This window comes from Leuciscus leuciscus, assembly GCF_965113295.1.
Source record: "Leuciscus leuciscus genome assembly, chromosome: 7".
Taxonomy (NCBI): domain Eukaryota; kingdom Metazoa; phylum Chordata; class Actinopteri; order Cypriniformes; family Leuciscidae; genus Leuciscus; species Leuciscus leuciscus.
In genome coordinates this window covers 16,895,703-16,908,617 of record NC_138731.1, presented here as the reverse complement: position 1 = coordinate 16,908,617, position 12,915 = coordinate 16,895,703, and the positions used below count along the sequence as shown (strand labels likewise).

The 12,915-nt window shown below is 37.0% G+C and overlaps 1 protein-coding gene and 1 long non-coding RNA gene across 3 annotated transcripts; one reads left to right on the top strand and one right to left on the bottom strand.

The window, feature by feature from the left end:
* Positions 1-360: 360 nt before the first annotated feature.
* On the bottom strand, positions 361-10,981 carry ndufv3 (NADH:ubiquinone oxidoreductase subunit V3). Of its 2 annotated transcripts, none has more exons than XM_082175829.1 (4): positions 10,860-10,981; positions 9,977-10,088; positions 3,098-4,276; positions 361-658 (listed from the first exon to the last, which is right to left on the bottom strand). In XM_082175829.1, exons 1-4 carry the CDS (start codon positions 10,902-10,904, stop codon positions 504-506), a joined length of 1,491 nt encoding a protein of 496 aa, XP_082031955.1. In that variant the 5' UTR covers positions 10,905-10,981; the 3' UTR covers positions 361-503. The 2 variants fall into 2 exon arrangements, with proteins under 2 accessions (XP_082031955.1, XP_082031956.1); XM_082175830.1 differs by having other exon boundaries at positions 9,983-10,088.
* Positions 4,283-7,483, top strand: LOC309503185. Its single transcript, XR_014207542.1, has 2 exons — positions 4,283-7,249; positions 7,407-7,483. It is a non-coding gene; the product is annotated as an uncharacterized lncRNA (long non-coding RNA).
* Positions 10,982-12,915: the final 1,934 nt, after the last annotated feature.

Below are 12,915 nucleotides of genomic sequence, written 5' to 3'. Positions count from 1 at the left end.
GATATGAATGAAAGATATTGATAGATAGACAGACAGAATGATAGATTAAAATGAAAGATGGATTCGAATATACACCGATAGACGGACAGACAGATCTAGATAGATTAATAGAAAGATAGATAAAGTCAGTTCTTTGTCTTTTAAAATAACTATTTGTATTATTGAAAAATATTAGTACAGGAATTCCATCACGATCATGATGGAAATACAGCATTTAAACTATTTGCGAATTTAAAGTCTTGCAATAAACAATGTAATAAAGTGTCGTAGTCTCATTAGAATATAAGTGTAAAGTGAGTTAAACACTATTCAAATACAGTAGAAGACAACTGCAATAAAAAAAAACCCAAACCACTCTGATGAAGTTAGATTATCTGTTTTAATTCCATAATTACAGAATTCTAGCGTAAAGCTTTGAGATTTCTCAGCAAATCATCTGAAGAACAAAGAAAGATGGGGAAGAAACAGGGTTGTGGACATGATACAGGCCATGCGATGGAGACTCAGTGCCGGCCGGCGGAGGGCTGCGGCAGACGGTGTTTAGACATCTCTACATCCAGATCAGCAAAGGTGAACGCGTTGTACTGGTGGTGTTGCAGGTTCTTGTACGTGGTGTTGTCAAAGGGCTCCGGCTCCGGGGCTTTCTCTGGGGCTTGTTCTGAGGAAATTAATAATGTAAGAGATTAAATGTAAGACATGTGGAACTGGGGGGGAAAACCCACAAAAACAAACAAAGTGCACTGACAACAATGGAAAGACAAGAAGTTGTTTCAGAAAGAAAAGCCCATTTAACCAAGTCCAAGTGAAACCATGATTTTGGTTGACTGAACATTTGTTTTAAATTAGAAGATAATCTCGAATGAAAATATTCCCAACAAGGTTGAATCAAAGTAAAAATGAAACTACATGCTAAATAAAGATTTGAACTAAATTATCATAGAATGAATTACATCTAAAAGAACCAAGGCTTCCTGTTAATCCCTTAGTCACTCTTCAAACGCATTTCTGAGAGGAATCGTCACACCTTTCATGGTGTTACAGTAATCACTTCCAATCCCCAGGTGGTCCTTTACACAAAAAGGTGTGAGGAGCCTCCAGCCTTTCAGACGTCTGACAGTTTCCCTCACAATAACCTTAATTACTTTGTAATTTTCCATTTCACACTACAGCTAAATCGAACTTTAACAACAAGAACAGTAAAACCAGATGCTTATAAAGAGAGGATCTTTCCACATTACTCTGTTATCGTGCTCAGTTCTGCCATAAACATCAATATTATACAAACACAATTATAACATCCAATCTAAAGCATAAACTGCACAAACTCATAAATGAAACATCCCACAATCATGACTCTCAACATATGCACTTATTTGTAATTTATGGAGCACCGCACATGACATGCAGACAAAAAAAAAAATATATAGTGGCCACGAATTAAGAATTAATTCTCATTTTAGTAAATCGTGGCCATGTTGAATTAATTTGTTCCCTCGATTTGATTGAATTAAATCAAGGGAACGAATTATTACAATGTGTTCAGTCTTCACGTGCTAAAAAGCATCAATATTATCTTTAGCATAACATGATCACATAAACAATATTCAATTCACAAAACAAGAAAATGTGTACATTAAGCACAAAATATACATCAGATCTGGGAGTGGAGATGTTCATTCATGCGGGGACAGGAAGAGTGAAAGAGTGAAGCTCATATGATGCCTATAAAACAATAGAGGGGCACACAAAAGCAAAAAGGTAGTCTTACACTTGTGGAGGGGTAAACAATTAAGAAAAGTGTAAAATTGTGTAAAGTTGGCTTTACCCTACATGTCCACTGGTGCGGAAGAAACCGGTCCAACAGCACTCAAAACACCACAGCTTATATAGTCCATATACTCTGCTATGGTAATATGAATCATATATGGTGTGTGGTCATAAAAATACTCTATGAATGTTAACTTTATTTCTGAATGCCCAAGGGATACATGTGATTTCAATTTAATAAACATTCATTATCCCAGCCACAGTCCTTTCACAATGAAAGTGTGAAAACTGTATTTCAAGTACAAATGTAACAATTTTAATTAAATACTGAATCTACCAGAAGCACAAGCTTAGCTCTAATATCTAACCCACAATCCCCCACGTGAGCCTCAGTTCCCATAGAGAACGCATTAAAAACTGTCCGTGCCAGTGGACACAATAAGTAAATAAGGTGTTGATGATCATGTGGATTATTAGGTACTTTTTAAAATAAAAAATGTATTTGTTAATTGAGCCGAGGTGCCTAGCAAATTTTTAAATGGGAAAAATGACAGCAAAAGAGTGAGTGAGCCACAATCATTCTACCCCTCCAGTGTCCTTAAAGAGTGTTCACACACACAGCACGTTTATCACTGGTGTTACTGTTGGTTCAAGCAGGTGTTCCTACAGTTACTGAAGAGACATATCTTTAGAAAAAACTGATCAAATGGATAATGTATCTTAACATCAACAGGATGAACGATTGTACAGACAGACAGACAGACAGACAGATAGACAGATAGACAGACATATGGACAGACAGACAGACAGACAGATAGACAGATAGATAGATAGACAGACAGACAGACACATGGATAGATAGACAGACAGAAACATAGTCAGACAGACATTTAGATATTTACTGCTGTATGTGTGAACGGCTCCTTAGAGTTAGGCTTGTCAATTACGCTCTAGAAGATCTGCAGGACTATTTTGAAATGAGTTAAATGGCTATTTACACTTTCACAATACAGACAAAGGAATAGTGAGTAGTGAAATATAAATAGAAACCACTTCAAACCTCAACCTAGGGAACATTGTTTAGGTAGAAATAATAAATGCTAAAGAAGTCATGCAATGTCATGCAAATGTTAACAAAATAACTAATTAAAGCAAATGCACAATGAGGATCAAAAGTTGCAAAGCCATTTGAGCAAAAGCCTTAGTAACAGCAGTCCCACTAAATGTAAAGCCATGTATAGATATTAGTGTTGGAAAAAAGGTAAGAGAAATGTGTTTCTGTGATGTGACGGATCCAGAGAAAGAAACTGAGAAAGGATGTGTGGTGTACCCTCAGGTGTTTCCACAACGTCCGTCTCAGCCAGAGCCTCGACAGCATCAGCGGTCACAGGTGCAGGGTCCACCAGCTCTTCTGAAGGGGTTCCTTCAGCGTTCAGCGTTCCTGCCTCAGCTTTGGGTGCAGGAACATCTCCAGGAGCCTCGGAAGATACTTCAGGACCAGCGTCAACAGCGGTGTCAGCTACCTCTTCAGACCTGTCTTCTGTAGTGACTTCTGGGAGAACTTCTGCAGAAACTTTGACAGTCTCTTCAACTTTGATTTCTGGTTCCTCTTCAACTTTGATTTCTGGTTCCTCTTCAACTTTAATTTCTGGTTCCTTTTCAACAGCAATCTCCTCCGTAGGAGCCGTTTTAATTTCTGTTGCAGAGTCCAATATATTGTCAGAAGTGGCAACTGTAATGGATTCACTGGAAACTTCAGGAACTGCTTCACTGGAAACTTCAGGAACTGTTTCACTGGAAACTTCAGGAACTGCTTCACTGGAAACTTCAGGAACTGCTTCACTGGAAACTTCAGGAACTGCTTCACTGGAAACTTCAGGAATTACTTCAGAAGTGGAGGATAATACAGGGGCAGGATCAATAAGGCTCTCCACTGATCCAACTGGCTTATCACTTGGTGCAGGAACCTCTTCTGGTGGTGCTTTAGTCACAGTTTCAGCACTTTCTTGAGCTTCTCCAAATGGCGTAGTTTCAGGGTTTGCTTCTTTATCTGGAACACCCACTTCTTCAGTTGTCAGACCAGGAGCTTTCTTCTCTTCTGCTGCTTTCTCTCCAGACTGCACCGGTGTTTCAGTCTTTGGTTTCTCATCATCAGAATCAGAGTCTGAATCAGAATCACTGGAGGATGAGGAAGAGGTATCGTCTTGATCTTTCTGTACTTCTGCCTTAACATCCGAGGTCTTACTTCCTCCAATTTCTGTAGTGGCTCCATTAGTAGGTGGGACTTCCGTGATCTTTGCCTCTTCTACAGCAATGTCAGCCGCTGCCGTTTCAGCAACAGGACTGTCAGCTGTCGTCTCATTTGCAGCGGCTGTGGAAACCGCCTCAGGAGTTTCAGACTTACCTAAAGCTACGTCTTTGAGAAGAAATCCTGCGGCAGACAGCTTAGAAGGGAAGGCAACAGCGGGCTTGTAGGCTAGAAGAGAGGCCCGCTCATCGGCCTCTATGGCTGAGGAAACGGTAAATGGGATAAAATATATAAGATTGTTTTTGTAGTTTATTACATTTGAGAAAACCTCCAGTTCAACGCAACTATTAAACCCAGCAAACACCATAAGAAAACCTTACACACCCTATCAAAGTGCCTTTTTAAGGAAAGTCAGAACGCTCAGCAGCCATCTTGATAACGCCTCCCAGGGTAACTATTTTCTATCTGGACAACAGGCGTGCAAGTACAGCTCTATTTGAATGTGGAAAGACCAAAGTCTGTTTGGTAAGCTTAAATAAAATAGTTCAAATCAATCACCAATAAAGTTTTACCAAAATGCAAACTGAGGCTCTTTAGCTGAAACCAGGAGAACATTTTCATTTTTCAGGGTGGTTCAGCTAATGAGCATTCACATACTAGAGCAATAATTTAAGTTAAAGACCACATGAAATCAAAATTGAAGTTGTGTGCCTTTAAGTCCATGTCTGTAATTTTTGAGGCCATCTACTCTACCTTTCAAAGTTTAGGGTCTTAAGATGTTTTTTTTCTTTTTAAATAAATGAGTACTTTCATACAGTAATGATTTATTAAATTGATTGAAGGGGATAGAAAAGACATTTAAAAATGTTACAAAAGATTTCTATTAAGAGTGCTCCGATCAATTGGGCACCGATTGTCTCTATAAAGGCCGATCAGATGACGCAAAACACGCGAGACTTAAAACTTCACACGCTAAAATTGCTTCAGTACATTCACCAGCCAGAGCTGTGTGCGATTCTTTCCTCAACAGCGGTGCGCTTTCGTTCCTCCCTACAAGCCCAAACTTAACTTCCAAATCCGCTAAATCAGTGATTGTCATCAAATGCAGTCTACTGTTACTAAACAGCAGGATGTGCTTGCTAATAAAGAGTTAGTGAAACTGCATTAAGCCGTGAAAGATGTTCTCCAAGTGCCTTTCTGTGTGCGTCCTCCGAGACAAGCCAAGTGAACTTTGGGCTTCGGGTTCACGCATAAACAGTCAAATACACACAGAAATATGTTAAAACGCCCGGCTTAGTGATAATTTGTTTAAACACAGTTGTTTATGACTTAAGTGAACATAAACAGCCGGGAGCCAAATTGCATGCGTTTACGAGCATTAGCTCTTAAAGTGACAGCAGCCTAACAAACCTGCTGTTGTCTGTGTCATTAATGTTAATCAAACAACAAAAGACAAGGGGAAAATTACTCGCTGCTCTTTCGTAGATTTAGTAGGATTAATCTATATTTAATTTATACAGTGAAGACTATGCAGTGTTGTTTTACATTTGATTACTTTCTGTTGATATTTGTTAAGCTCTAAGCTGTTCCTAATCACCTCTAAAAGACGGAATGGAACATGTTGCACATCACTTGCCAATAAATATAGAATTGTTGATTCATGATACTTTCTCATCTCTTAATTGTAATACTTAATATACATCAAGAATAGTAAAATAAATAAATAACACCACATGATAAATAGAAAGCCTTTCTATTTATCATGTAGTGTTATTTATTTCTGTGATCGGCCCCAAAAATCCTGATCGTAGCACCCTTCATTTAAAATAAATGCTGTTTAAAAAAAAAAAAAACTTTTTATTCAAAGAATAATATTTATTTCTACAAAAATATGAAGCAGCACTACTGTTTTCAACATTGATCATTGAACAATCAGCATATTAGAATGATTTCTGAAAGATCATGTGACACTGAAGACTGGAGTAATGATGCTGAAAATTCAGCTTTGATCACAGGAATAAATTATGTTTTTAAATATATTAAAAAAAGTTATTTAATATAATTGCAATAATCTTTCACAATATTTTTACACTGTATTTTTGATCAAATAAATGTAGTTTTGGTGAGCATAAGATTCTATAAAAAAACATGTTTATCTTACTGACCCCAAACATTTGAATGGTAGGACTGTACATAGTGCACTACTAAAAGATGACAGATCTTTGACCAAATATACACATCTGAAATATACAAATAATTCTGTTCCATGAAATATACTGATACATCATCTTCAAGGGCATATCCAAATTTTGCATGCCTGATACAATGCTCTCTTGAATGAGAATGTTCCGTTCCCTAAATTATAAATACCTGCTGTCACTGACTAGCCTCAAACCGTGGCTTATGGCTGTGATGTAAAACAAAACAAAAACAACACAGGACAAGCCCTTCAATATTTCCTGCCCCAAACAATGTCAGTAAAACCATTATTTTGCCATGTAAAAGTACAACAAATTGAAATAATGTCACCATCGATATAAAAAAAAATGGAGGAATCCCTTGACCAATGATAATCATGCAGACATAGTATAACTGCATGGGCTTCCAATTGTATGTCCTCAAACTGTTCAGCCAAAAGTAAATGGTTCTTTTGATTTCTTTCCACAGCAATGAACATGAAAACTACATGCGCTTAAAGGTGTTGCAAGTTTTTTTTTATTACCATGCATACATGTCTCTGTTATATCACTGTAATATTAGTAATATAATATATATATAATAGTAATAATAGTAAACAGCAACTGCTTTTAATCTCTTAATTACAAGAATTACAAATAAATTCAATCCTGTTATATAGGATCCACTGAACAAACATTTAGAAGTTTATTTTAAACTGCAAAGTATTAAAAATCTAATTATGTAAATAAAGCTCTTTAAACAGGGACGTGCACAGGGGGGTTGCTCAGGTTGCCCGGGCAACTGCCCATATGCCCTTCAGGGCTCGCAAAATTTCAAAATCGCTGGTAGCCCTTCGGGCAGGCACTCTTCAGATTTTGGTAGCCCGAAATGAATTTTACTAGCCCAGATAAAAAGACAATTTTCAATGTAGAAAATTGGTTAGGAGTCAAAACAATGAATCAAAAACTTTTTCAAAACACAAAATATCAACAATTATGCATCTGGTTCTAACTGAACTGAAATGTGTGTGACAAGTATGGAACATGAATCAGTCATGTCTGTGGCTCAACCCCCAATGAGGGTAAAAAAAAAAAAAAAAAAAGTAACACTTTAGTTTAGGGTCTAATACTCACTCATACTCAGTCAGGGCGGGGGGTTCGAGAAAATTTTGATTTCTCTGATCTACATATGTGCATTTTAAGATGTTTTGAAGGCCAAAAAAAATAGGATAACAATAGCTTTAAAACCATGTAAGTGGGCAGCTGATTATTTTTCTCTCCTCATCAGCATCACACTCCTATTCTCTTTGTCTTCCCCTCCTAAAGCTGAGCTTTGACTGATATAGGCTTTTCATTTTTGTCTGTCAGTGAAGTAAACATAGGGTCATCTGATTTATTAATCATTTTCTCAGACGCATTAATTTACTGAAAGCTATAGGAAAGTTAGGTAGCCTAAGTTTATTAAATTCATTCACAGTACACATTCATTATTGATCTTATTCCTAATACAGGGCCGTAGACAGGGATTTATAATCAAAGAGGTCCTGCATTTAAGGTTATTAGGGGGTTCAATTTTTGTATTTCTCTGATATGTCCATTTTAAGGACAAAAAAGGATAAGAAATAGCTTAAAACAATGTCAGTGGGCAGTAGCCTAGATTATTTGTCAATACCTGCTCTCACTTCTTATCCATCACTCTTTCTTTTTCTCTCAGTCTCCTCATCTTGCCCTGTCTCTTCCCCTCCTAAAGCTGAACTTTTTTAATTTACTGAAGGCTACAAATTGTATATTAATTCTCAACATGTACACATTCATTATTAATCTTGTTGCCAACATGAAAACGGCTTTGTTAATGCTCTGTTAATGTCCCCTCACAATGACAGCAAACTAATTATTAGTCACGTTACATAGGCCTATTTTCAGTTCAAAATGGCGAAATTCGACAAAAGTATATTCGTTTGTCTGATAATTTTTGTCATTCGTTTCACATTTATGACCTAAAAAACTGTCAAATATGAAATGTTTAGTTTAGCTACTTACATCTTATCTCGCACTTGACCGTAAACTGAAGCGAGTCGCTCTGCTCAAATTCGCGCTCAGAAGCTTCTGTGTATATAAAGCCCGCCTACTTTGATTTGATTGGTCATCTCAAATATTCTGACATTGACAGACCAATGAGACTCAGATGAACACACACACACACACACACACACACACTGTCCTCTGTTTCTGACGTGCGCTCTGCTCGGAGCCACTGCGGATTGAAGATGAAGAACGCGCTGAATCTGATTATAACAAGACTGAAGCGAACAGTATTTCAGATAGCCCGTCGGGCAGGCCGGTTATACATTTTGGTAGCCCGAATGGAAAACAATATAGCCCCGGGACGTCGGGCAGGCGATTTTGCGAGCCCTGCCCTTCTCGACTCACGTTGCCCTTCCGAGAAAAAAAAAATAAAAAAAAAAATCGTACAATGGATGCAGAATTTCACGTAGGCCTAGATAAAAAATAAAAACAAAAATCGTAAAGCCTCATTCTCTTCCATTCGGGCACCGAAAGTGAAAGTCAGTAGGGGAAGGGCAAACTCTGCAGCGCTGCACGCGACCGGTGTAGCCATGGGTGTAGCACGCAATCATGCTACAAATCATGCGTAGTTGGCCCAGTTACCATACGTACCATCAGAACTGAATACGAGCAAGAAGCACAACTGAATGTACGGGAAGCCAAAAGGTTAAAAAAGGATTGTATTTTTTCCTGAAATTTAAGCGTTTTTTTTATTATTTATTTTTTAGAAGCGAGTTTTTCCCCATCTGTCAATTCAATCCAGATTATTTCTTTTCAAATTTAAAAAAAATAAATAAAATAAAAATAAACAATAATATGAGGAATTCTTTTTCTCATGTGTATTTTGGTGACATTTAACATATTGTTAATACATTTTGTATACTGTTACCAAAGTTGTATATCATAAACCTGTCATCTCTGACGTTTTGCAATCTTTATAAATAATAATAAGACCATAATATGAGGCATTGAGTTTGGACATAAACACCGTCAGATAAGGCAATTTGTATGGGCAAAATTCAACTGAATATATTCAGACATAATACAAAAACTATGAACAAGTGCAAGATTAATTCAATTCACAGAAATATTACTGGAGTGTGAGATAGGATATTGATAGGGATATTGATGTAGGGATTTTCATGACTCAAGTCATGTTTTATTTTTAGTAGTAGTTAAGGTGATTGAGAGCTGTATTTCAGTTTTTTACTTCTTTGTGTATATATATATTTTAATAAATACCCTGTTATTCTCAGTCCTTCATATAGAGGAGGGAGGGGGGGTCCCTTTTTTCAGGTCAGAGCAACTGCCCCTCAAAATTCCTGTGCACGTCCCTGTCTTTAAACACGTTACTTGTATTTTTACAACACTATGATGTAGTGTGTCCCATCAGGTAAGTTCTAAGCACACTTGTAGTCTTCATGACCACTTGAATACGTGTAATACAGGAAACACGTAGTGCAAGTAGACAAGTGGTAAGGAGTAAAGACTGCAAGAGTGAGTATTGGGACAGGCTCTAATTATGGAAGAAGATCCGAAATAGCTAATCACTTACAGCAACTCTAAGCACAAATAATGATGAAACATATAATCATGCTGTAGACACATTGTAAGTGAGATTGGATTAGCCTATAATATAGTATGTGTGCATGAAACAACAGGAAATTCAAGATTCAAACTTAAGATGATAGATTTATGGAAAGAATAAGCATGCCCTTACTCTTACTTGAAGCCTTTGCCTTTTTTGGTGTTTTGGGTGGGACATCGCCTTTAGTGCACAGTCCTGCAACAAATGGGGCCCTAGGTGTGCTCCAGCCCTCACGCAGGACACACTGTATGAACACAGAGGGACACATGTTATTCTGAAACAGCAGACAATTAATGCAACTCACTAGGTACACTAAGTACAACACACTAAATAGTGAAATTAAATGCTGATGGATAGCTAATAGTAATATCAGTGAAATCTTAAATCAAGTAGTATAACACACACACACACACACACACACACACACACACACACACACACACACACATACATATATATCCAATCAATCCATCCATCCATCCATCTATAATTATAAATATACATATAATTATATATAAATAAAATATACATATAAATAAATATATATATATATATATATATATATAGAGAGAGAGAGAGAGAGAGAGAGAGAGAGAGAGAGAGAGAGAGAGAGAGAGAGAGAGTTCAGTAGAGATATAATTAAGTTCAGTAATTTTATTTCACTTAAATGAATAGGTTATTTTCATTGTCATTTAAGTGAAATTGCTGAACTTAAATATACGAGCTTGATAAAAATTATCATTCTAGAAGAAAATTTCAGATGGCACTTTTGCATCTGAACTCTTCATATAACGTTACACTGTTATATTACTTAATTTAACATTTCACTGATATGTCTATTACGTAATAGCCTTTAGCTATCCATCAGCATTTAATTTCACAACTAAGCTTATACGGATATAAGTCCCTTTTTATCGTGTCTTTATCTCATTCGAAAGGCACGTGATCATTTGCACATTTACAAAGTATCTCTAGATCATCTCCGTAAAAATCAGAAAGATTAGTCTATTATTACCTTGACAGATCCAAGTCGACCTAACCTGAGCAGGGACGTCGCCATCTTTGTTCTCCTGTTATTATTGTCCGTGTGGAAAATGAAATTCACGACTCAATCGTCATCGATTATTTCTTCAAAACAAGACTTACTTTTTATTTTAAAAGCGTGATAATAAAATACCTAATATCTCAAACAACATTTAGCGTACTTCTGTCATTAAATTGGTCATTCCTGATATTCGGTGCCAACATAATGGACAAAATAAAAAAAGGGTGGACAAGTTGTATAAAAAATTGAATGGGTGATCTCACATACAACCAGTTACAATATTACTTTGAACTGGATTTTGATAGGAAACAATATGTAAAACCTCACTAAAAGTGGACATTGTGACTAGGGTTGCCAACTTCAGAAAAGAAAAATGCGGGACAATCGTGGTTCTTTACAGGAAAATAAGGGACACTCAACATAGGTAGCCTATTTGTACTGTATCACATATGTCATTTCATGTTCGTATGTGTTTAAAATTTTCTCAGACATAAACACATCTGTTTTGCTTAACCTATTTATGTACAATTTAACATTAATTCTAAAACGAATTTTAAGGTCACACAAAAAAAGTCACATTACACACAAACCATAGTTCAAAATAATAGCATTGATCTGAAATAGAAAGCTTTTGTAACATTATACACTACATTTTAAAGAAAGTAATACTTTTATTCAGCAAGGACGCATCAAAGTAATCAAAAGTGACAGTAAGGCAAGGCAAGGCAAGGCAAGTTTATTTATATAGCACATTTCATACACAATGGCAATTCAAAGTGCTTTACATAGAAGAAATTAAAATAATAAAAAGAAATAAGAATAATTAAAACAGTTTAGAAAAATAAAAAATAAAATACAGTACAAACAGTCGGACGAACATTGGCACAGTGCTCATTCAGTAAATGCATAGTTAAACAGATGTGTTTTGAGTCTGGATTTGAATGTGACTACTGTAGGAGCACATCTGATCTCCTCTGGAAGCTGGTTCCAGCTGCGGCTGGCATAATAGCTAAAAGCAGACTCGCCATGCTTAGAGTGAACCCTTATTTCAAGCTGATATGATCCTAATGATCTGAGTGATCTGTTGGGTTTATATTCAGTGAGCATATCTGCAATGTATTGAGGTCCTAGGCCATTGAATGATTTATATACCAGTAATAATACTTTAAAATCAATCCTAAATCTAACTGGGAGCCAGTGTAAAGACCTGAGGACTGGTGTGATATGTTCATATTTTCTGGTTCTGCTCAGAATCCTGGCGGCAGCGTTCTGTATGAGCTGCAACTGTCTTATGGTCTTTTTGGGAAGGCCAGTGAGGAGTCCATTACAATAATCCACCCTGCTGGTGATGAAAGCATGCACAAGTTTCTCTAAGTCTTGTCTGGAAACAAAGCATCTAATTCTTGCAATATTTTTCAGATGATAGTATGCTGATTTAGTTATTGCTTTGACATGACTACTGAAACTAAGCTCTGACTCTAGTGTCACACCAAGATTCCTGACTAGATTTTTGGTTGTTTGACCCCTAGAGTGAAGGTATGCGTTCACCTTGAGAACTTCATCTTTGTTTCCAAATGCAATGACTTCAGTTTTATCTTTGTTTAACTGAAGAAAGTTTTGACACATCCAACTGTTGACTTCATCAATGCATCGGCACAAGGAGTCAATGGGGCTGTAATCGTTAGGCGATAGGGCTAAGTACAGCTGTGTGTCGTCTGCATAGCTGTGGTAAGCAATTTGGTTCTTTCTCATTATTTGGCTCATTGGGAGCATATACAGGTTGAACAGGAGTGGCGCAAGAATTGAGCCTTGAGGGACTCCGCATGTCATGGATGTCCACTCAGACTTATGGTCTCCTATACTCACATAATAACCTCTCCCATCTAAGTATGACCTGAACCATTTTAGGACTATCCCAGAAAGCCCCACCCAGTTTTCCAGCCTGTCCAGAAGTATGTTGTGATCGACAGTGTCAAATGCAGCACTGAGGTCGAGTAGTACCAGCACTGATAATTTGCCTGAGTCA

Bases quoted from the DNA above. Each gene is read 5' to 3' on its own strand.
- ndufv3 (XM_082175829.1), bottom strand. From the start codon at position 10,904: ATGGCGACGTCCCTGCTCAGGTTAGGTCGACTTGGATCTGTCAAG. The intron at 10,089-10,859 runs GTAATAATAGAC...GTGTTCATACAG, and splicing joins GTCGACTTGGATCTGTCAAG to TGTGTCCTGCGTGAGGGCTG. The intron at 659-3,097 runs GTACACCACACA...TAATTTCCTCAG, and splicing joins CGTTGTGGAAACACCTGAGG to AACAAGCCCCAGAGAAAGCC.